We start from the raw sequence: 25,572 nt of genomic DNA on the forward strand, positions 1-25,572 counted from the left end.
GGACCCCAACCTGCCAGTCCCTCAGGACACCAAATTTATTCACACCAAGCCCAACCGCTTTGAAGAGGTTATCTGGACCAAGTTCAACTCTAAGGATAAGCAGTACCTCCACATTGGCCTAAAACCTCGTGTTAGAGACAACTATCGGGCCAACAAGGTGGCCTTTTGGCTGGAATTAGTCCCCCACCTCCATAGTCTGCATGAAGAGCTCTTCCCCACTACTACCCGTTCGCCACAGGGCCCTGGCTCAGGAACTGGCAGAACCTGGCCCAGAACACCTGGCCCACGCACCACCCCTCGTCACGTCTACCCTACCTTCCCCTCTGATCCGGAGCCCGAGGGTTCAGAGCGTCCACACCAGGACCTCTTCCCTGGAGACACCCGCGACTACTCCACTGAGCTGAGTGTAACGGTCGCTGTGGGGGCATCGCTCCTCTTCCTCAACATTCTGGCCTTTGCCGCCCTTTACTACAAGCGTGACAAGCGGCACGAAATGCGACGCCACCGGTTGTCTCCTCAGAGGGGCGGACCTGCCAACGACCTGGCTCACAGCCAGGAGGAGGAGATCATGTCCCTACAGATGAAGCACTCAGAGCATGATGCTCACCATGACATGGAGCCACTCCGACCACATGACATCCTAAGGCCGGCCTGCCCACCTGACTACACACTGGCACTGCGCCGTGCCCCCGACGACGTGCCACTGATGACACCTAACACCATCACCATGATCCCCAGTACTATAACCAGCATGCAGCCTCTTCATGCCTTCAATACCTTTCCCTCCACCGGCCACAACAACACACTGCCCCACCCCCACTCCACCACCCGGGTATAGTAGGGACTGGCCCGACACAGTGCCACCTAAGGACCAGGAAGACTGGCTCTGCCACCAATCTAGAAGGGAGGCCTCTGGATGTGGGCCTTTGTTCTGTTCTCTTATTCTCTCGTTTCTCCAAAAACAACTCCACCTCCTCCATCATGTGCTGTCAAACTGAGCAGCTCCACTGGTGGCATGTGGAAAAGTAACTGAACTGCAAGGCAGCAGATGATTAGTTTGGGGGTTGACTTAGATCTTTTAGAAGTACTATTTTCAAAGATGGTCTACTGTTTCCTGACTCAAGCCCCCCTGATGTTTGTCAAAGGGACAAATTATTTTCGCCCCTTGCTGTTTTCCCTTTTTTACTTTGTTTGTCTTCTCTTTTTTCTCTCCCTGGTGTGTTATGTGCATATCTTGTTCTCTTTTTACATCTGTGTCTTACTCCTGCTTTGTTCCTCTCATTCTACATGTGATTCTCTCCCTCTCCCAATGCTCCTTTGCTCTAAGGATTCATAAACTACTGAGCTGTAGGAGGGGGCACAGAGTACGTACAGTAATCATATAGCTATGAAAACACTGATATCTGATACTTTTCATTCTACCAGCATTCTTGGTGCCAAGTGTGTACTACTGTGGTTGCTTTCTCATCAAGGGAGGAAAAAAAGTCAAGAAAATTCTAGAGTATTCCTATTTACTGTCAAATAACAGATGCTGTGTGTTCTCATGACAAAGTGCCAAACTGGCCCTCGATTGTGTTTTTCACTTTCTTTCATCTTCTGTTCCTTTTTTTTTCAAGCATTTGTTTAATTGTTGTTTTTTGTGGAAAGAATCTTTTGCTGAAAATATAGATATAGAGAAATGATATTATATATAGTTATATATAAATGTGTACAAAGGAGAAAGTATATAAATGGGTTTTCTCAGTGGGGATCTATGCATGAATTATTTTTAAAGATGATGACGTGGGAAAGAACACTGTATCTGTCAATGCACGTTTCCCAAATCTAATCAAATCATATCGGTCCACTCTGGATATTTAGTTTTTTGTTTTACCTCACGGAACAAGAACAACACATAAAAATCTTGTAGTAACCTAAGGAATCCTCTTCACCTCCCAACACCCATTTATTAAAAAAAGGCATTGCCACAAATCTCAGAAGATGTTAGAGTCAAAGCAACAACTGTGAACATACTTTCCGATTATTCTCTCCTTCATGGTATTTCCCCAACCAAATGATGCAGCGTGCCAACAGCAAGCCCATCATCCGACAGTAGCTACTTTTCCTTCCATCTGTATTTAGGTGATTGTTTTCGTAGGGTATGTCAGGTACCAAATCTGTTGTTGTAGCTTGCCTCTCAGAGTTATTTTTGTATTTTAGCGAGGGTGAGAAACAAAGCAGAGATGGGCAGCATTTTGCTCTTTTACATACACCCTCCTTCTCCTGTCTGCACCCCTATTTCCAGCATATGCATATTCTGTTTGATGTCTGCCTGAGAGAGAAATAGTGTCTGTGTGTATGATTGTGTGTATGTGGTATCAGAGCTGCTTCAAATGGGCAAAGGTGGGCCCTAATTAGACAGAAAAGAGATAGCGAGGCAGACAGGCAGGATCATCCCCAAAACTCCAAAATGAGCTCCTTCCTGCTGCTTACCCAAACACCCTTCCCTGTATGAACATCACTTACTCTCTCCCTTCTCCTCTCTCCGTCAGTCCACTAGCTTTGTATTGAAAACTGACGCCCATAATATGGTTATAACCCGTAACCTCCCTCCTGTGACCACAAAACACCTGACTTCACTGTGTCAGTGTTGGTCTCCACAATCTCTGACCTCAGCTCAGCTCTGCTGTTATCCTCACATTCAAGGGTTAATTCACTAAGCTAGTGACTTTTTTTGAGCTCATCAGTTGTAAATTAAACTCTAAGCACACTGAGGGTAACCAGTGGGTCTCAACACCCTGCAGCGCAGAGCTGAAAGATGAAAAGAGGGCTCGGATCTCCGAAACAGGGTAAAAGTGACACAGTTGACAACTGCTGTTTCTGGTTCTGCTCTGTTCTATCAAGAGAGGGAGAGCAGGCCTGCAGCTCAGCGATGCCCCACTCTGATTTTCTGCTACATATGTCAAACATGGATCATGGGTAAATACTGTATGTTAACTGAACTGATGTGCTGTTATTTGAGCCCACAGGAACACATGGTAGCCTACATCCAGTATGGGAGAAGTTAGTCACCGGTGCTGTCTTTGCTTGTGCTCTAGCTTTAGCCTGTTTGTTTGTTTTCTATTTTATTACTGCCTAACTGGGTGGTGGGGAGGACTGGAAGGGGAGAGATATACCTGACTGCTCCTGTCAGAGGTTTTGTAGGCCCACTGGAAGGGAAATGTGCACAATGTAAAACACAAAACAACTGACTTGGTTGTGCTGCAGGTGGATAAATGCTGCGGAACAGATGATGGACAGCAGCACAACAACAGGTGCGCACTGTGGAAATGAGACTCTGGGAAGAGAGAGGAAAGACTCACAGCCTTAAATGTAGAAATCAAAAGGGAGGATGAACTGATCTCTAGTAAATAAGGACTTTAAAAGGCATGGCCATCTTTCTACCCACAATGTTTGCCAGGAGGACACGTTGCTACAGATGATCTGACATGTCTGATCAGATCCATGTGAACCCTTTTGTACTCACTCCTGAAGGTAAGGGGGCAGTGAGGGCTTGTGAAGTAAACCTCACCACAACACAGCTACAATGACACCACTGGAGGTGAGAACAGTAACAAAGGTATTTAGTTTGCTCTGTTCTTTGTCCTTGTCTATTTTATAAGATAACACTGGAGGGCGCTATTGTGACAGATTCACTGCAGTCTGCCCACTCTGAGGAAAATGGATGTGTGAAGAAAAATACCAAACCGGGTGGCAGGACAGAGACGGACAGAACATCTGGAAGAGGATCAAAACTGTACATTTTTAAGTGTAAGAATCAAACAGACAAAATATTTGTAAATATTAAGTTTCTTGTTTGTTTTCCTTTTTTCTTTTCTTTTTTTTTTTTTTTTGAGGGAATGAATGAAATGTTTTTTTGTGACAACAAAAGACAACAGGTGCAGTTTGCCAAAAATGGCCACTAGCGTGATGTTTCAAATTCATTAGTGAGTAAAAAAAAAAAATGCTTGCTGCAGATCACTTTTCATGCCATGTCTTAGCATCCTGTAGCACCATGATTCTGAACCAAGAAAGGGACTGTAGCAGACATTTATCTCCACTGCAGATGGCCTAAATGCTTTAGTTAGCATTTGCTAACTCCCAATGAATATTACATTTTCTAATTAGAACCACTGCAGCTAAAGTCTGTGGTGTCATTGCTCTTTGTTCTGGGTTGGAGAAGGATCAACTACTTTGTGGCTTTGTGACCTTTTTTTAAGCTTTAGCACACTTTTAGTTTGAAATATATTTTGATCTAACTATGAATCTACTGCTTGATCTGTGTGACTTCTGAGTATTCATGGGCTGAGGAACATCTCCGAGACCAAAAGCACTGAGAAAAGCCAACATTTAACAGCTAACTAATGTGAAGATGGCGGAAATAACTTGCCAGTGATTCATAGTGAGGATTTCTAATCAAAGACACAAAGTGCAGTCAAATAAATGTTAGCTCACCTCACATGTAGCAGTGTTTACATGTAGCCAGCTAATCACATGTGGGGACACACACGAGGGCTTTCATACCATAAGATGCCTCATATCCTCATAGATTAATGAGATTACACAGATGCTCTAACTTTTCCCTTCCACACTGTGTTGCATTGTGGTTATGGAGGTTGTATCGACCTCACAGTGATGTGTTGTAGCAGTGAAGAGTTTCATGTTTGAGAGTCTGGAGATGGACTAAATGATCAGAAAATCTGAAATGTCCTGCATACTTTCAGACTCTGAGCATGATCAGATGTATGTGGACACACACTTAACCTCGTCAGTGTTAGAAAATGACTCACTGCGCTGTTGAGGCTGAATTTCCATTTATTCTTATTTTAACATGAACCAAACCTGCAGTCAGCCAAGCAAAACAAGATGACTCCATATCACTGAGGTTATTCAGAGATGAATGGAAGTACATGGTTAATATCCCACAGTGGCAAACATACATGAAGACAGTGACACACTCAACATAAACCTTCAGCTTGGTCTCCATTGCAAAGATGCACCTGTTGTCTTGTTTTTACATTCTTTGTTGAATTCAGAAACCCAAGACTTGAGATGAAGAAAAATGTTAAATAATGGATTTTAAAAAAAGATGATTATTAAAAAAAAGTATAGTAAAACTATATAAATACATGAGGTGATGATATTTCTGTTTACTTTAGAAGTTATTATACACTGTATGCTGTGATTCTGATCTGGGAAACATTAAAGACATTCATAGCCAGTCTGACAATTTTGTCTCTTTATTGAACCAGTTGCCAGAAGTTATACATATATATTGACAATAAATCACAACCATATAAATTATCCTTTGAGTCCTTTAAAAATGGAACCAGATGCTTAAAAGAAAACCAAAAAAGATACTAAATTCTGAGTATGAAAAAAGATTACATAGACTTTTTTTTATTAAAACAAACTGTTTCATGTCAACATGTTGACAATATCACTTAAAATATGAAAGATCTTTTAATGATTTTAAAATGTCAATATTTTACGTGAGATACATTACAAAAACAAAACTAAAAACTCAAATCTGAGAAAACATTCACATATACTTTTTTGACTGCTCTATTTTTAGCAATACATGTGGAGTGAGTGATCTATAAAATACATGTAAAGAGGCAGCATTGCATACATCACAGTGAGACACAAACAATAAACAACTTCATGTAATATATAGTTAGAATATGAAGAAAACACATTTTTTATATGTGTCTTTATTGCCATAATTAACTGCGTACCTATCTGAAAATTAGACAGTCACCCTGTTACAATCTTTCCATATTCAGAATTCATCAACTCAGAGGAGTGGGTGGATTCAAAGATCTGGACCAAGGATAAGTGTGTACATCTGTTCAGTGACAATATAATGGCGCTCATCTGCCAGACAGTATCAAAAAACATGTAAATGTGTCCTGCTCAATGTAAATCTAGAATTACAGCAGGTAATCCCTAATTGCAGTGATTTCTTATCTCCCTATTGCAAGTCATAGTAGTAAAAGATCTCTGTTTACTGATAATAACTTTAACATTGACATACAACATGTTACTATTTGTGATTCTCTTTAATATCATTCAAAACAAGTGTGAGGAGAATGAAAAAAATTAATGAATGAATGAAAGATGCACCCCTTTAACCACAAAGCATGTAGCCACTCATTTAATGTTAAATGACTCTTTGAGGCTTGCTTCTGCTTGCTTGCGTGTTATTTTTTTCCATGTTTCAGGGACGTCACCAGGCTCTGCATTGTATTTTTTGGCAAACTGCTTGTTGAATGTTGCCATTATATACTTCCAATAGTCTGATGCCTGGAGACTTACATCTGGTGGGATTTTCCAGTCAGGGAAAATGTCTTTGTAACGCTTGTAAGGGTATGGTGCGTTCTTTGTAGCATAGCAACAAAAATTCCTGTCTGAAATCACACGAGAAGAGCATATACTTGTGACCAGTTTTTGTGAAAAGAGAGATCTGTATTCACCCAGACCCTCTGGCCGATGTAGTGATGTCCAGTGTTCTGTATGCTCTTTTCCTCCTGCCTCACATGGTGCTTTGCAGAATGGACACTGTTTACCACAGCCGATCACTTTGGTGAAAAGCTCGTTCTGAGGCTTCACATGAAGAGCTTTTAGTTTCATTTGGATGCTTGTTTCTTTGAACTTCTTCACAAGAGTTTGTGCCATGTCCTTCACACACTCAGTGAGCCAGTAAGCAAACTGTTCCTGGACAGCATTGTTCAGGATCAAGAAAGCACCAAGAGCATCCTGGGAAATAACCAGTTTATCACAAAGTTGCTGACAGATGTTTTCAACGAATGTCTTCAGGTCGTCACTCTTTTCTGTTTTAGCTTTGTTGATAGCTTTGTTTATGCTGTGGATACTTGAGAGAACATGTCGATCCTCAAACTCGAATGTCTTAGAATGATTTGAGAAGTGTTCCACTATTTGTTCAAATATCCATTTCTTTACATACTCCTCATATGAGCAAATATAGCTCAGATAGTTCTTAAAGTCATGCTTTGAGAGCAAATCTAGTAAAATTGAATACTGGAGGAATATTCGAGTGTTGAACTGCTCACTTGTCAGCATTTCACCAATGATATCAGGACCCAAGGAACGGTTGACAAAGTGTTCGACTGCAGGCCTCAAGCAGCGTTCTGTGAATTCTTCTGCTTTCTTCTGGCACTGGTCTCGTTTATAGAACACATCCTTAAAACCAGCACGAAACTTTTCTTTGTTTTGATTCAGACATCTGTGCGGATCATTGTCACGCAGGAAATCTTCTTGCATTTTCTGAAACTGTCTGGCTGCAAATCCACAGATGTGCTGTTTGAGAGGAACTTCAAACTGGATCTCTATCTTCACTTTCTGACTGTTTTGCAGCCTCTCATCAATCGTGTGTAGGATCTCCTGGATGTAAGTGTCGTGGTAGTTGTTTTTTCTTTCCATTTTTTCAGTCATGATCTGTGTGCAATCTGTTATGATACGGTCAGCTATGTTTTGTAAAGCCGCAACATGATCCTTCATGTGTAAGATTTTGGTGAGTTTGTGTTTGCACTGCTTAAAAAACCCTTCCACAGTGTATGTGAAAGCTACCAGTCCACATTCTTGCAGACTTTTTTGACTCAGCAAATCACAAACATGACTCCCTTTGTGTGATAGATTTGTTCTCAGGTAGTGGGACACATTTGCAATGACATCTGTGGCCTTTTGTTCAAAGGGAGACAGTTCTTTCAGTGTATTATTCCACATTAGATCAAATTCTTCATCCAGCTCTTTGTCTGTCATGCAAACTTGTTTTTTCCGACATTCTTCAATCAATCCATGCACTCTCTCTTCCAACTGCTTTGTGTGCTTCTCCTTGATTCTGTCAAGTTTTGTCATTCCCTCTCTGAAGTCCGCTGTTGTTGTGAGCTGATTGATTACAGATTTCTCTATTTCTCGTCGAAGGCTCTTTGCACTGTTTGCAAAGTCTTCTCTGTATGCTTCAACTAGATAGACGTGGCCCTCGGTTTGCTTGAAGTACTTTGCCAGATTTTCAAGAATCTTTGTCTCCCATTTGGACAACACAATATAAGCGTCACTTTTCAAATGAGTGAGAAAATCTGACATGTTAGATGTCTCCGATTTTCCAGCAACTGTGCCAAAGTTGGATATTCTTGTTTCTGCTGCAGTGACCCAGGTGTACATCTCTTTTTTGAATTCCCATTCCCATTTGTTGAATTCTGTGCACAGCTTCATGTATGCATCAGCCACCAGGCTGTTTCTGAAGCTGAAGATGAAGTTTTCATGCTTCACTGCATTCCACAGGCTTTTCACCCACTCAGTAAACTCTAAGATATTATTAGCAGTTGACTCACCACTACTTAACATTTTGATAATGTTTTTCTTGAGCTCATAAACAGCCTCACTGTACCCTGCATTGACTGGTGCCATTGGTGGGTTTCCATTCCAGAGACCAGGAACGTACCAGTTCCCAGTATCTGGACTGTACTCCATCACATCAGTGAAGCTCTTGTTCTCCTCTTTCTTTTCCATTTTGGCTGCTGCCTGCGTCATCTCATTTAACTGCTGCAACAGCAGTTTCCTGTCTCGTAAGTTCTTGTCATGGGCTGAAACATCTGACACATTCTGGTGAACAAACTGGCATTTGGGCTTTTTGCCCACCTCTTTCATCCTGAGAAAAGCATGCACCACTATCTGTAGGATGTCCTTCATTTCTGTTGAGTTCTCCATTGCAATATTGATAATGGTGATATCACTCAGCCCCACAACAAGTGTTGCAAGCTCATTGTCGTGCTCGTGGCTGTTGTCCAGTTGTGCAAGTTCTGGTGACTTTAAGCCCTCAGTGTCAATGATCACCATGTAGTCACATTTGAGAACTTTTTTAACATCATCATTGACTCTGATGAGCAACATAAAGGCACCTCGAGTGCATCGACCACTGCTGACTGCAAACTGCACTCCAAACATGGTGTTGAGGAGAGTGGACTTCCCTGTGCTCTGAACGCCAAGAACTGTGACTACCAGTATCTTGTTCTTAGGAGACACCAGGTCATTGAGCTGAGAGAGAACATCACTCACCCATCTGAGAGGTATGTTGGATGCATCTCCATCTACAAGCTCAAGGGGAAAACCATCAAGCATCAATCCTGCACATAGCTTAGGCAGATGCTGTAACTGTTGACGAGATGGGTCAGTTTCTGGAAGGGAAAGTGAAGCCTCATAGATCTGACCCATTTCACGGAAGAAGTGTTCAGTCCCCAGTGAGCTGTTGGAAAGCTGTCTGTCAATCTCTTTGATTTCCTCTTTGTTCTCAGCATTCTGGTTTTTCTTTTTGTACTGCTCCCTGAGGTCAGACAGTTTTTCTCGAGATAAGTTATCAAGATTCATTCGCAGCCATTTCAGGAAGTAGGATCTCTCTGTGCGTGGGCTTGATATAGCTTGGATGAAACATGTCATTGCATTTGACATGTCATGAGAATTCTGCTTTTTACGAAGTTTTTCTTTCTCTACCTGAAGGTCACTTTTGTACTTTTCTATGTTTTCAGACCCAACTTTTCGTAGCCTAAATTCTTCCTTCTGTAAGCGAGACAGCTCCTTCCATATCTGACCTTGCAAGGGTAGCTGAGCATCTTTATATTTCAGGATGTCTTCAATTTCTGCAGTGATGGCATCAGCATTGTTCTTGGCACTCTGGCACTCTTGACAGTCTTCATCAACCCAGATTCCCAGCTCATGGGCGATGTCAGCCATCTGCTCAATGCCCATTATCATCTTTGAGTTCTGAACCACATTGCTGACTGTTCTCCGCAGATTTTTAATGAAGTCTGCATCATTCATGTGCTTAGTCTTCAAAAGGATGTTGCTGTTAGTCAAGCTCAACTTGTTTGCTACCTTCTTTAGACCATCCATGCTGAAGCAATTGCTTTGATGGTTTCCCACCAAGAAGATCTCTGCCTTGTGTTGTTGGTTCATGAGCAGCTCACAGTCCGAGTTCAGACTGTCAAAGAACACAAAAACTGCTGCAGATGTCTGACACAAAAACGAAAATTGTGTTTCAAATGAAGCGATGTCCCCACGAAGGTTAGCTACAGCTACTGGCTCACTGAAAATGTCCATGTTTTTGTTCCCACATGGAAGGTACCAAGAAATTTCAGCTAATCCATTAGATATTCTCCTTGGACTGTCACCACACTCCATATCACGGTGAACAAAGGTGTCATGGTACTGCTGAGAATTGCTCAGAAGCTTATTGAGGATCTCTGACTTGGACAAGGAGCACTCACCCAGTCTCACAAAAGATATCATTGGGAGTTCAGAGACAACAATTCTGTCTTCAATAAAGCCCTTGGATTCTGAAAGTGACTGAGGTCTGTGCTTTTTAACAATGTCTCTCATGGCCCAAAGCATGAGTGTGCACTGCTTTGTGTCACAATCAGGGAGCAGCAGAGGCACAGAAAACTGACACATGGACATCTTGAGAGCCATTTCCTGCTGTACAAAACCATCAGAGCAGAGAAAGAGAGCTGTGATTACATCAAGTGGGTTTAGTGTGTCACCTGAAGTTTTACTTTTGATCAGATTATCAAGATCTAACTGTGGATCACCAAAGTTTGACTCACTTGCAGATGTACATTTCACATTCCTAGCTGTCACGTTTACCATCATCAGTTTATTTAGAAAATACCATGGAAGATCTGAATTACACTTGGCAGTGTTATCAGTGATGGTCCTCTCCTCAATCTGAAGTAAAGTGCTCAGCGACAGCTTCTCTTTGTAGTGCTGCTCCAACCCCAGATCCTCCAATAAGCTCTCGAGGTTTGTCTCTGTAGACATGAAAACAATGATAAACCCATCATTTGCTGTTTTAATATTCTAAAGCATGAATCACAGTTAATTGTAACATGCTGTATACTTTATTGCCTCTTTATTACATGCACCTACCTAAAACTAATGCAGTTTGATACAGCAGTTCTCAACCCTACCTTCACAAAGGTGTTATGTTATTTTGAGTAGGGTTAATTTTAACATTATGTTCCTTGTGGAGGCTTCAGTTTCTCAAGCTGTTGAATGTCAGTGGTATACCGACTGTGTTTTGAATACAATCCACAGCTTTATAATGAGACTGAAAAACCTGTCTGTATAGTATTATATACTGTAGTTGACAGATGCAGCCTTGCAGACATCAGTGTCTAAATTCTTCGTGAAATTAAATCATTGCTAAAAGTACTGTCAAAAAATATAAAACATGATAAACATCATGAAGATTTACTGTAGGGTTGTTGTATTATTACACTGCATTAGTTTTAGCTATTTACATGTATTAATTGGCACTTGAGCAACTGAGTCCATAATAATAATATTGCATTTGTAATGTAGACAAACATGCCCCCCAAAAAAGAAATAAACAAATCTCACACTTTCCTAGAGAGGCAGTAAGATAAATATGTTGTCATCTCTCAAGTTTTGTTTTGGCACTAATATTTTAGTGCCACCCTGGGCAACTCCGCAAATTGGGAGTCCAGTCTGTCTCCATACGTTTAGTTGTAGAACTAATACTATGCGTAGAGGTGAGCCCAACTGTAACTTGTTCTTACCAATTTTTTAACATGGGCTGCAATACTTTGAATAAGTGTCAGTCTGTGATGTGTCTGTGTGTACATTGATCAGCCACAACATTAAAACCACTGGCAGGTGACGTGAATAACGTTGATCATCCCATCACAAGGCGATGTTCTGCTGGGAAATCTCGGGTGATGGCACCTGACACAACCCACCCATCCCAGCACTGTTGTGGACTAAAGGCCCCCACACACCGGCCCAACCGTTGGACGTCTGAAGCGTTTGGAGAGACTCGGACGAGGTCGGGAACAAATATGTCTGGTGTGTTCAGGTGCGTCGGAAGCTTTAGGAGCCACGCGGACGTTGTCGGATACGAATGAGCATGCGAAATCTGAGGAGGTGGGCCGACGGACGTTTGAGCCATTGGATTCTCTGATTGGCGGTGTGCTAGTGAATCAGCGCGGTGTGTGGGAGGGGCGGAATAATGTGTGGCATTGGTTTCAATTTCTACGCACTTTCTTCCGTCATTTCTTGTTTTCATGTTTTGGAGCACTGGCATGAGACTAGCTGTTATTATGTCCGTTCAGGACGAATTAATCTGTGTTCGTTTAGTAAGGCCTCGCTGCATGTTTAGTATGCAGCTGTTTTTGTCTGAAATAGTTAAGTTTCATTTTGATCGAAAGTAAAGAGAGTTGCATGCATAAACCTCTAGTCCAGCGTCTTTAACACTAGAGCCACCGGCAGAACGTACACGCTACAGTGGAGCTGGCAGCACGTCGAAGCGGTGTGTTCAATGCAACTTTTCTGCCGAATGGGTCAGACAAGAGGCAACAGAGTGGTTGGAGAGTGATCGGATAAGGCAGTTGGACGTCTGGGCGGTGTGTGGGGGCCTTAAGTACACCCCCTCATCACAACAACACTCCCCGATGGCAGTGGGAAATACAGGCAGTACTTATCCATCATGCAATACCATCAGGGAGGCATATGATTGGCCCCAAATGTATTCTGTAGCAGGACAACAACCCCAAGCATACAGCCAACGTCATTAAGAAATATCTTCAGTGTAAAGAAGAACAAGAAATCCTGGAAGTGATAGTATGGTATTGCCCACCGAGCCCTGGCCTCAACATCATTGAGTCTGTCTGGGATTACATGAAGAGGAAGAAGGATTTGAGGAAGCCAACATCCACAGAAGATCTGTGCTTAGTTTTCCAAGATATTTGGAACAACCTACCAGCCCAGTTCCTTCAAAAACTGTGTGCAAGTGTGTAGATGAATTGATGCTGTTTTGAAGGCAAAGGGTGGTCACACCAAATATTGATTTGATTTAGATTTCTCTTCTTTTCATTCACTGCATTCTGTTACTTGATGAAAATAAACTGTTAACATTTCTGTTTTTGAAAGCATTCTTGGTTTACAGTATTTTTTAAGTACTGTATATTAACCTACCTTTTGTCATATATTCCACACTTTAAAGTAACAACACTACAAAAGTTATCAGGAAGCCATTCTTTCTTTAAAAATGCAAACTGACTGTTGCTTCTCTGGTTGATAAACTTAAAAAAAAGAATAACGATTAACCTCCTTTGTTTAAATTCTGGATCTCTATATGTCTGTACTACATGCTATGTATGGCAGCCATCCAGAATTCAGTGACAATCAGTTAATATCTCTACAGCCCATATCGTTTGGACAAGATCTTGTGTTGGTGGACGACTGGTGTTTGAAATCTTGATATTTTACCATCAGGGTTCTTCAAAAAAGTTTCAGACTGCATAACTTCAGATCTGCTACAGATTTTCAACATGTCTCCTCTCTCATGTGTCTTCCCCCAAGCCATGTAAACTACAAAAACTATTAAACCACTCCTGAAGAAGAACAATCTAGATACAACAGTAACGAATAATTATAGGCCGTGATTATAGGACATGATTATAGGCCGCGATATCAAACCTCCCAATTGAAAGTTAAATAATTTCAAAAATTTGTTTTTCAACAGTTGAACAATTACTTAATAATAAATGGCTGTTTTGATGTCTTCAGGATTTTGACCACATCACAAGACTGAGACTGCTCTTGTCAAGGTCCTCAATGACATTGATTTTAACACAGATAGTGGCAAAATTTCAGTCTTAGTATTACTGTATTGCAGTGCTGCGTTTGACACGGTCATCACACTGTAATATTTATACATATGTCATAGGATACTTAGGGAATTTTTATGGTTATAATGCTCTCACACAGCCATCATGAACTATAATATTGTAAAGAAATACTATTTTTATTATTTGGTTCAAGAGAGGAGTTATCTAAGTCAGAGTCCTGCACAGATGTGGATCTGGTCGGAAGCCTGGAGAGGCTGGTCGGGTTTTACAATTGCCATTTTCAAGGCGTCACTTATCATCAGTCGTTATTAGCGACACAAATGATAAGCATTTATATTTCATATGAGCTCATTCATGCGTGCTTGCGCCCTCCCAGAACTCCCATTCCCATCGCTGTCTTACTTTCACTTTTAAAAAATGCATCCGTCCAATTTTCCTTCGGGCGTCAGTATCAATTTATAGCGGGTCGGCTCGGGTACGGAATGTAATTCGTGCTACTGTCGGAAAATGGGTCGGATGTGGTGACCCGTGCAGGACTCTGCTAAGTGACCATTTTAATCCTCTAGCTAATTATCAAGCTAAATATCCAACATGCCAGTTAACGTCAAAGACGTTTAAGGTGTGGCGGCTTTTATTTTTATGGAAAACAACAAAATATGTTACCATAGTTATGTAGATGACACGCAAATTTACATTACCATATCACCAGGGGACTATAATCCCATATAAACGCTGAGTAAATGCGTTGAACAAATCAATGATTGGATGTGTCAGAGTTTTCTTCAGTTAAACAAAGACTGAAATCATTATTTTTGGAGCTAAGGAAGAACGACTAACAGTCTCCGCTCAGCTTCAGTCTATACTGTTGAAAACTACAAGCCAAGCCAGAAACCGCGGTGTAATCATGGACTCAGACCTGAATTTCAGCAGCCACACTAAGACAATTACAAAGTCAGCCTAATATGACCTTAAGAATATATCCAGGATAAAAGGACTTATGTCTCCGCAGGATTTGGAAAAACTTATCTGGCTTTTATTTATTGTTTTCTGTTATTTTATACTGTTTTCAGTTAAGCAGGACAGTTCTGTTAAATAAATAAATATTTATTTTATTCTGTCAAGTTAAGCAGGACAGATTTTTGTTAAAAATATCTTTTATTTTGCACAAAAAAATAAATTGTTGAATAATATTTTTTTCTATGTATTCGTATCACTCAAAAACATGCATCAAACTAAATTCACATTCGAGTCAAAGTATTTGGAAAGTTACCAAGACGTCGTGGGGGGGGTTGTCCCTTATTTATTTTTCAGGGAGTTGGCAACCCTACTGGTAGCCGATGTCTTACGCACCACTCTTTTGGAGACTGTTAAAGCCTGATTTATGCTTCTGCGTCGTGGCGACGACGTCGACGTAGCTACGTCGTCGACGCAGACCCCTACGCGGACCATACGCCATAGCCTGACGTGTGCCTCCAAAAAATCCTGACTACGCGTCACGTCGACGCGTCGAGACGCGAACGGCAAGGACTGTGATTGGTCCGCTCAGAACATCATTTCCGGCAGTTGCTTTTCCGGTCAACAGTATAACAACACTGCCATTTTTAAAGTTTTTGTGGTACGAGCGGCACGGAAAAAAAACACCCGCTCCATCTCAGTTGCCATTGTTTACTGTCTGACCGGAAGAAAACCAAGGAATCCGATATGAACCCCCCAAAACCAAACAAAGACACAGCCACACCCCCCTAGCGGCTTGGCGGTGAATTGCAGAACAACGCGTTCTGTAGTGGCAAATTTAAACTGGGTCATGATCATGCATATACATTTATTTGAGAAATACAACTTACAGTTGTGTGCTAACAGTGAATATGAGCTGGATGTAAGACCAAGGTCAGATACTCCCTTTATAATAACAGGGCTGGAGTGAGGAAGCAACAGGTGACGCCGCAGCCCACCCAAGGCCAAGATAGAGGCCTGGGTAAGACACTTTGCAGCCATTAGGGAAAATATTAAATAATATTAAGATGATAGTCTCGCGTGATCATGACGAGGGGGGTGGTCCAAGAAGGGGCGTTGGTGACACTGACCCCAGGTATAAAAGGGGGTGATCCGGGGAGATTTCTCAGTTGCCCCGGGGTACCTCATGGATTTATAACTTTTCTTGGAATAAACACCTTTTTGAACTGAAGACCTGCTGCCTTGTCTTTGATTTGGACTTAGGCTCTGGAGTAAATTTGGGACTTGATCCCTGGAGCGATTTTGGGACTTAGGTTCTGAGCAGTTTCACCTCTGGTCTGGACTTAGGTTCTGAGCGGATTTCTCCTCTGATTGGGACTTAGACTCAGAGCTGTTTCTCTTTAATTTGGATTTTAACCTATGAGCAGATTTACAATGTCTGATAGTGGAATAATTTGACGGATAAGGATGGTAGTCTCCCACTACATATTTGGCGAGCCTAGCCGCGGAGGAGCGGCCCGGCACAGCCTGCGGCGGAGGACCGGGAGGGACCGGACGGCGGATCTCGGGCGCGCCCCACATACACCATTAAGGAATATATTTATACTTTTTCTTCATTTACGAGTGATGCCGTCTACTCCTTCCCAGCCCACAAGTCTCAGGTATTGTCCTAAAAACCTCTCCAAAAGAACCTAAAACTGATAATTATGAAAAATAAAAATTGAATTAGGGTTAATTGAACTAAATTATTACTATAATGTTGTTTTTTGATTTTATTTATTTTGAAAATAATAAAATAATTTTAATTATTGTAATTACCAGTAAGTTCAGGTTTATAAAAGTAATAACCTAAATTGAGGTATTTAAGAGGTGCGGCTGCAGCCTTCAGGTCAAAAACGTGAGTATGTATGATTGATAATTATATATGTATGTTTCAGCCATATTATGTAAAAGTATGATTTAGTCAAGTCAGTTCATGTGCGCACTCAAATTATGTCTGATAATTAATGTTAATGCATAGCCTGCCCTAACCACCTTTTAATGATAAAACAAAGTATGTATGAAGAGAGATGGATAAATGTGAAAAAATGCTTTTTAACATATTAATTTGCATGTGGATTTGTATGTGTTTGAGTCTAGGAAGTGTAATAGTTTGACATATTGTAAAATATGCAGCAGTACTGAGAATAATTGCACAAGAAAAATGCACTAAGCTGTTATCTGTTGAAACAAATAGCTCGAGCTGTGAAGAGTAAGGAGAAGGGACAGATCAGCTGAGGATAAAATGCGTGTTGATGTCGGAACAAATTGTTATCGTTGTCTAAGTGTCTCGTCAGTTGTTATTATTGTGTAGAAATCCGGAGAAGTCGTTAATAAATTGTTATTGTGGTTTGAGATTAGAATAAGAGGTTGAAGTGGCCCGTGAAGGGGGTCGAGAGAACTATAAGTCTAATCTGCTGTTATTGTTGTTTAAAATTGTCTAAATAAGTCATTAAATAAGGTGTTGTTGTGTTGTGAGATTTGAACAAAGAGCTCATACGACCCGGGGGAAGGGTCAAGAGAACTGGCGGTCTTATGAATAATCGTTGTGCCCTCTCAGGAACGATTTAGACGCGCGAGAAGTTCTGTTTGGCGGAGAAGCCAAAATCGCTGTGCCCTCTCTGGAGCGATAAAGAGATAATGCGGATCCAAGAACAGCGCCTATGAAAGAGAGCTGTTATAGTGAAACAGCTGTAGAGTAAAATAGAAGAAAATAACATAAGGCCTTTGTAAATATATGTACATAAAAGTGTGAAAAATTTAAAAATGCATGGATATATGTCATAAAATAAAAGAGGAATAAGAGTACCGTGTAAATAATAAAAGAATAATTGAGGCAGAACAAGTTATAGAAGTAAATAAAAGTAGTAAGACGTAGTAGAAAAAGTGTTTTTCTGTTTCTTGACAAAAATACATAAGTAAAGAGTTAAAATTGTTTAAGAGAAAAAGAATAATAATCGGAGGGCCAGAAACTGGAGCAGTCCAGTCCAAAGAGATAACGGCAGCAAGAAGGAAAAATAGAAGATAAAAGTTGCGCAGCGCCAGCTGTGCCAGTCAGCGTCTAATGTAATGGACAAAACGCACAGTAAGTGGCCGACGGGACTGACACCCGTTCAACTAGTAATGTTAAAACACCCAACACAAAACAGAAAAACCCAGGAGTGCATGAAAAGGTGGCACAGGGTATCCTCTAGAGCCACTTTGACCTAATTATTGTGACCGAATAGAGGCTGAATTACGGAGGAAAGACCTAAAGAATGATGATAATAAATGATAATGATAAATAGGAGGAAACAGGACAATTTCCACTATGAGAAGCAGACGGGAGAATAGTGGGAAAAATTACGGTAGAAGTGAGAGAGAGAGAGGGCCAGAAGTAGAACACACAAACCAAAAATAGATCAGGGGAGACCTTGAAAACCAACTGGGCTCAGCGCAGAGAACAATAGGGCACTGTCAGGGCGGCTGCAATTTAGACTTCAAAACTTAGACTTAGAGTAGAGAGAAAGCATTAAATCAGTGCTGTGACAAATAAGTAATAAATAACAATAATATAGGCGGCGGCTGTAGCTCAGCAGGTAGTGCAGGTCGGCTAGTGATCAGAAGGTCGCTTGTTCAAATCCCAGCTCCGGGCTGAGCCGAGCTGCATGTCAAAGTGGCGACCTCTGCCATCAGTGAGGGCCCTGCGATGAGCTGGCGACTCGTCCAGGGAGTACCCTGCCTTCGCCCTGAGAGATAACTGCGATTGGCTCCAGTAACAAACCCTGCATACCCATAAAAGGGATAAAGCGGTTACGGACAATAATAATGATGCTAATGATAATAATAACAATAATAATAATAATAATAATAGTAATATTAATAATAATAGTTCATAAACAATAAGAGAAAAGTAAATAAGAGAATAGTAAATAATAAGAGAAGTGTAATGAAAACAACTGATAATTATAGACAAAATAGAATAATATAATATGATAATAAGTTAAGTGATGAGGATAAAGTGGTGGGTGATAACACAGATACAAGTATGAAAAATGAAATAATTACTGATGACTATAACGCCACTGAACAGGACATAGAAACTCAAGGTGTCGGAACGCATTTTTGGCTTGAACAAACATATTTTGATGAGGAAATTGGACATTAACAAACTGAACAAGAAATTAATCAAAAGTTGTGGCATTTGACTAAAGTTGGTAATACATACTTTTCCATTCAGTAATTAATGTGCTGTAAAGAATATGATCAGGATGTGAGAGGAGTAGGAGAAACTCCCTTTTGGTGTGTCAGAAAGTCATATGAGGGGCAATTATCTCTACATGAGGGGTTACAGGAAGGTAGATAAGATGAAATTTACTGTCCTAATAAAACATCAGGGGGTCATCGTTCTGAGAAGGAGTAAGATATGAGTTGTCATAAAAGTATGTGACCCCCACTCTGTTGTAGTTAAGTCAGTTACATTTAGCGGACTAGAGCGCTCCATGCAGCATGTATTAAAGAGATCTCATTCATCACACGGAGTCTAACATTCTTTGGAGAATTAGCAACTCTCCACCCCACAAAAGAGTTCTAGATAATCCTTATAGATGAGTAAGAAATTGAATAGGAGTGATTTGTGCAAACGTGATAACAGGTAACACAATAATATAATAGCATATAATAGAAAGAAAATATAATATGATCCAATATGAGCTACTGTAATAATGATATGATACAGTACAGTATTATATGAGGCCCCACTACAATAAAATGGGCGTATGAGTGAAAATATATATATATATGAAATAAGTATAAAGAATAAACTTTGTGGTGACATTCAGTGACTAGTATACTGTCTGTATACTACAGGGGTGCGTTGCTCGGAACGAATGTGTCATACAAACCACCTGGCTGAATAAGTTACCCAAAGTTAATGTGTGCTTGATGAGGTCCAACCATACGCTTGTATGGGAAGATCAGAGTAATTGTGAATTTTGTGTGAATGATAAGCCCATTGAAAGTTTAAGCACACCTGTCCCAGTGAGTCAGTTGAGAACATAAGAAACAAAACCGGGAAATTATAAGCTCTATCTGACCCTCTAGCAGGCTCTGCTGAATTAAGAGCAGACAAATGGGGGAAAATGTGGTTAAAAATGTTCAACTTTGGCACTATGTCACCCATGGGGTGTTTCCAGTGAAAGGCAAATTAAGCACAGAATGTTTAAGAGAGTGTAAAAAGATAAAAGGAAAGCAGGGAAGGAAAAAGATATACTGACAAGTTGTTTTTTTTATTTATTCATTTAATCAGTAGTAGGACTGAAACAGTAATGGGAAAATAAAATTTGAGTAACAAAAAGTAGAAACAATGTAGAATTAGGAACAGACCTCCTCCATGCTGTCTCCACACCTACAACCCTTCTTTCAACAACACCTTCTCCACACAAGGTCAAGCGTCCCAGGATGACACTAGGAAGGAGGGGAAACAATACACCCTGACGTTTCAGCCCTCTTTCTACCTTCTAAAATGAGACACAAATTAACCTTGCTTCTCCAAAAAAGCCTTTTCCTCCACTAGCAGCTTCTACTGACTACTGGGTGCTGAGTCGAGATCACTGAGGGGATGATGTTCCCCGACGCCGTGCCGGAGCAAACAAGGAAGCAGACTGTCATTGAGATCCAGAAGTGTTTTGTACACAGGCCATGTCAGCCAAACAAGTTGAAGGAGGCTACAGAGGAATCACCTGACACAAAGACTGGAGTCGGGTGGGCCACAGAGTCCTGGACAAAGATGGCAGGCACTACACAACAGCCAGAGGAAAAGGAAACTGGGTCTGCATCGAATTATCAAGGAAATTGCAACAGCACTGACCAGAGGACTGATGCTGCAAAAGGAAGGTTATGGGAACCCTGAGCTTAATCATCGAGAAGGAAGAGATCCAGAGGAATCCTGGCTGCATGCACCAGCTAAAGGTGTCTGTTCATTTTCCAGGATTCCCCTTGACACAGCCAAAGGAGACAGCAGAGGTCAGAGGTCAGAGCTTTGAGCAGCACATAGACAGGAGCCACACACAAACACGCACACACACACAAAGAGGGAAACACTGATTGACTGTTATAGGCTAAGCTTTGCTTTCTGGCAGTATTTGATAGTGTTGGGGCTCTAAGCAAGTCTGATTTTTAGAAATATAAAAGATGCACATTCTGTTGTTATCCAGTAAGAAAATATCCACTCAGCCCTAGGGCTGTAAAGGTCATTGCTCATTTATCAGTGTGCCATTGTTGAATCCCTCATTTCACCATGTACCTCCCCCATATTGCCTGAAAATATACCAAAATGGGGGGAGGAGATTTTTAAAATACTTTAAGGTCACAAATTAAGATGTTATAACACTAATGACTGTGGGTTTTCAGTTACTGATTTAACAAATGCATATTCTAGCATTCCTGTTCATCCTGACTCACAGTTCAAGGTTGCTTTCACTATCAATGGTAAACTTTGTACATGGACGTGGATGCCATAGAGTTTTCTTCTCCAATCCAACTTTGTTCCAAAACTGCAAATGAAAACAAACAATTGCCTTACTGGATTTAACAGGCCAGTGTTGTCCATAGATTAAGCATTTTTTTTCCCTTCCATTCATTTTTTTCATTCTTTTAGGCCTCCCAGACCATAGACATCCCTTAAAGAAAAAAAATAATAAATCATGGAAATAAGACACATTTCTGAAATGGAGTGGTTTATTTAAAAAATGTTACCCCATGGTGGCGAATAGTGATTAATAGATCATTAATTAAGACAACCTACCTAATTAAGAGCGCAATAGTGAAATTATCAAAGGGCTGTAGTAGCTGCCAAAAAGTTATGACCATAGCTGATATAATCATGTGTCCTCAAACTGTTCATGTTCTGCATGCTGTGTCATTTAACCTCAGAAAACCAAAAAAGTACAAATAATTAAATATGTTGCAGATAGGCGCAGTTTACCTGTGGAGTTTTAATGCAAGACACTCCAACTGGTAAGCAACCTTTAGCACACAACAGCACCAAATTAGATAACATTTGAGGCTGGCCTGCCTCCCTGTTGCCAGGGACTTGCAGCAGCAGCTTTTGCTTTCAGAAAGCCTCAGCAGGAACCATAGGACACATAGCCTTACTGTAACGTCTCACCAGATACATGCCCTGTTTGTGCTTACACAAGCTAGGTTATGAAGTTGTGCTCTCAGCAACGACTGAACATCCAACGTTGCAATTCAGTTAATCCTGCAACACGGATGATACCGCCACATGACTGCCTTCAAGCCACAAATGTGTTTCTGAAACCACGTGAAGATTTGCATAATTAACCAATAACAACATATCACTCTTAGTTTGTAGATGGGTCCTGCCTCGCGACAAGCAACAACGCAGGTTACCCCATCGTACAGTTGCTGCCAGACGATACATTTACCACAGTCCAAACAATCTATCTTGCCCAACCATGCTCAGCACAGCTTGCAGAAATAAAAGCTTTTTAACTGTAGCAAGCAAATTGGCAGAAGGCAAGCAGTTAAATGTATACACAGACCAACATTATGCATACACAGTGTGTAATATACACAGAAATATCTGGAAACAGAGAGGTTTTCTCAGAGCGGATGGCACATCAGTAACGCATGGAGCAGCCATCTTAACACGATTTGAAGCATTCATCTATCAGGTGCATCAGCTATTATCAAATGTGCTTCACACCAAAAGAGCAGTTCCCTGATAGCCAAAGGCAAAAGCCTGGCCGATGAGGCCGCTGAGCAAGCTGAAACCAGTATATGTGTTCGACCGTTGATGGCAGCCGAAAACTGTGAACCACTCACCACTTTACCGTCCTTGATAGCAGCCCAGAATGAGGCTGGCATAGAAGTGCAAAGAAGTGTTCCCGTGGTTTGGTTTGCCGGAGTGCATGAATTCTGATAACGAGTCATCTTTTGATAGAGATAAAGATTAAAGTAGGAGTTTGAGACCATGGACTTCCGAAAATAAAGACAATTCAGGCAATTCAGGTATTTGTAAGACAGGGAAATGCAGATTAAAATGCAGCCTTAAGTCCATGGACGGCAAACATTGGATAAATAATCTAAAATCAAAGTAAATTAAAGTCTAAATTAAAGGAGATGTAAGAATAACGCATGCAAGGACCAAAACTGCAGAAAAGAACAATCTGAACTGAAATAAACAATAATAAAAGTTAGTTGTTAACAAAAATCGAAGATCAACAAAAAAAGTTTCAGTAAAATCAATAATAAATGTTCGAGCATTCTTATGGGGGTTTAATAAAGTTAAAAAGTAGTGTATGCAGTTGTTGACTGTGTGTTGTCAACTACCTGTGTCCTGACTGTGTGTTGAAAAATCTGCTGGAAAGATTTGTGTTTCCTAAAATAAATTGTGCTATTTCGCAATGTTGTGTGATTTTATGCTGATGTAACTGTCAAGGTGTTAGAGACATTTTGATGTTCTAAAGAGCTTTGTGTTGCTGTTAAGTAGTCAAACAGTGTGAAGGTTATTAGACAAACTTGATAGTTCTGGTCTAAAACGTGTGTGCTAAAGATATATTAGTATTGGGTGTGATTTATTAGATTGTTGTTTATGTATGTGTTGTTTTTGGCTTATGAATACTATTCGCGCAGGCTAAGAGTTTCTAAATGCTAAATGGATGAGGACTTGTTTTACTTTAAGAGCAGGTTCCTATCTCGCTGGTGGCTGAGGAAGTTGTGTGCTGAAAAGTTGTGTTTCAAACTGCAGCTCCATTGCTCCTCCCCTGGTGTGTGTGAGAGGGGGATCCTAGAGCCCCCACCGCTCTACTGCACGTCCGGTGTGACGTAATCGCCCTCCCTTTCTCTCCTCACTGTCGGCTGTGTCCGAGCTCAGTGAACTTTTCTTTTTTGTACAGCAAGGTTTTGTTGTGGTTTTTCAAGCTCCTTCCAGCATGCTGTCTCATTAGCGGTTGCTGTCTGAAGTGAATGCCTATATGCCAGTGATAAATACATTTATTTGATGATTACATATAAGCTGCTATTTCAAATATTATAACCAATTGTGTTGCAAATACAGTTTAAGCCAAGTTAATATTCAAGTAAACGCTATGATCTGTTTTTTTTTTTCTCTAAGTACAGGGTGTGAGCTGAAGAAGGCTGTTGTGAATCAAGTAGTATTTGACCAACCTACTCTGTTGCCCAAATGGTGTGTTCATAGATAAGAAATTTAAAGCTGATATTAGAACTGAAACAGGTAAAGAACTAATTAAAAATACTGCGATCCTTTAAAAAAGCGTATATATAAAGTGTCTGTGTTGATTGCATTATGATTTTCACATCAAGGTTCACATACCTGTTACAGAAGAAGTAAAATCATCATTTGAACAACAGAAGCATCAAGCATCTAATAAAAACATACATATAAAGTGTCCACAGTCACAAGGTTCAGTAGAATGTGCCAATGGTGCATTAAAAACTAAAATAGCCAAAATCATGGCTGATTTAATGGTAAACTCACCTGGGAAGATGCTTTTGCCATTAGCACTAATCTCTATGCGCTTGCAAACTAACAGACTAACCCATCTAACCCCGCATGAAATGCTTACTGGACGCCCAATGCCACTGCCACAGTGCAGGGACCCTATAGAGCAGTGGTGTCAAACTGATCCAGTAAAGGGCCATGTGGCTGCAGGTTTTCATTCCAACCAAGCAAGAACACACCTGATCCAAATCAGGTGTGTTCTTGCTTGGTTGGAATGAAAACCTGCAGCCACATGGCCCTACTGGATCAGTTTGACACCACTGCTATAGAGGGATCACTGCTTCAGCAGAAAATTTGGGGGACTATTTACGGGGTTTAACTCAAATCCACAGACTTGTCTTCCAACAGGTGAAAGACTGATAGTGTCGGAGAGGCTGCAGAGGATGGTGCCCTCAGCACAACCACGGGCAGTGACACCCCGGAAAGTGCACGTGCAGGACTGTCTGGCCTGCAAGACATACACCACCCGCCCACGCCTGAATTCAGGCCAGAGTCGGAGTGTTCTCTGACTCAGATTAATTTGTTTGTTTTCTTTCTCTTTGTGCTAACCCTTTCAGGTTTCGCAAGGGGGGAGGGAGAAGGAGAAGTCCTAATGACATGCGCCAATATTATTACACCACATGTTAATTGTGTACTTGCCATAGTCACCTTAAAGAAAATGGGAGAACAACAACATCTTCTGTATGTAAAAAACTGATACATATGATTATGCACTTGCCACCGACAGCACAATAGCTAACGTTCCAGGTAAACATTGGGTGGGACTACCCTGCACCACTGACTGCCAAGAGAAGGAATGGTGACATTACAGGTAATATGCACAGACACGTCATGTCAGGACACAGAAACAAATCAGGAAATGACAACAATAGATGCCAGTAGATGGATTTGACTAATGAGTAAGCGAAAGAAAAAAAAAAGAGATTTGGCCAAACTAAGAACTGCACAGTGGGACTCAGACATGTTTCAGCAGTGGATAACCTACTCAGTTGAACCAGTGCACAAAGCACAGAAAAGACAGACAGTATTGCATGTTACAACGCCAAAAGAATACCACTGCTCATGCCACTGCCAGGAAGTCACAGAGGTGACTGTCCAGATATGTCAACATGTTTTGCTATTTGTGCAATGCACATGGCACAGAAATTGGATGAATGGAGTTCCAACTCTCAAATATGCCCATATAGAATTTAAAGAATGACAGCTATGCCACCTGTGGTATGTAAACTTGATAAACTAATCTTCCTTTTTCTGTGTAGCACGAGGAGCGGAGTTGGAGTATGTAACCCAAGGAAATACAACCACCATGACGGATGTGGTGCGGCGGGTGAAGTGCAGCAACGACACCTGGTATCCAGCCACCAATGGGGG

At 41.0% G+C, this 25,572-nt stretch overlaps 2 protein-coding genes across 6 annotated transcripts in view; one reads left to right on the plus strand and one right to left on the minus strand.

Moving 5' to 3' along the window:
* The window catches only part of nlgn2a (neuroligin 2a), a 198,348-nt gene extending 193,109 nt beyond the window's left edge, over positions 1–5,239 (plus strand). For 4 of the 5 annotated variants that reach the window (XM_030432083.1, XM_030432081.1, XM_030432085.1 and 1 more), the window contains one exon: positions 1–5,239. In XM_030432083.1, the coding sequence (XP_030287943.1) occupies positions 1–838 (838 nt within the window). In that variant the 3' untranslated portion in view covers positions 839–5,239. The other variant, XR_003985792.1, reaches the window with a different exon arrangement.
* The window catches only part of LOC115590634 (interferon-induced very large GTPase 1-like), a 25,546-nt gene continuing 4,958 nt past the window's right edge, over positions 4,985–25,572 (minus strand). Inside the window, exon 6 of the mRNA XM_030432079.1 lies at positions 4,985–10,841. Within this exon, the coding sequence (XP_030287939.1) occupies positions 6,172–10,841 (4,670 nt within the window). The 3' untranslated portion in view covers positions 4,985–6,171. The remainder of the gene's footprint in view (positions 10,842–25,572) is intronic.

The sequence above is a fragment of the Sparus aurata genome, chromosome 10 (genome assembly GCF_900880675.1).
Source record: "Sparus aurata chromosome 10, fSpaAur1.1, whole genome shotgun sequence".
NCBI lineage: Eukaryota > Metazoa > Chordata > Actinopteri > Spariformes > Sparidae > Sparus > Sparus aurata.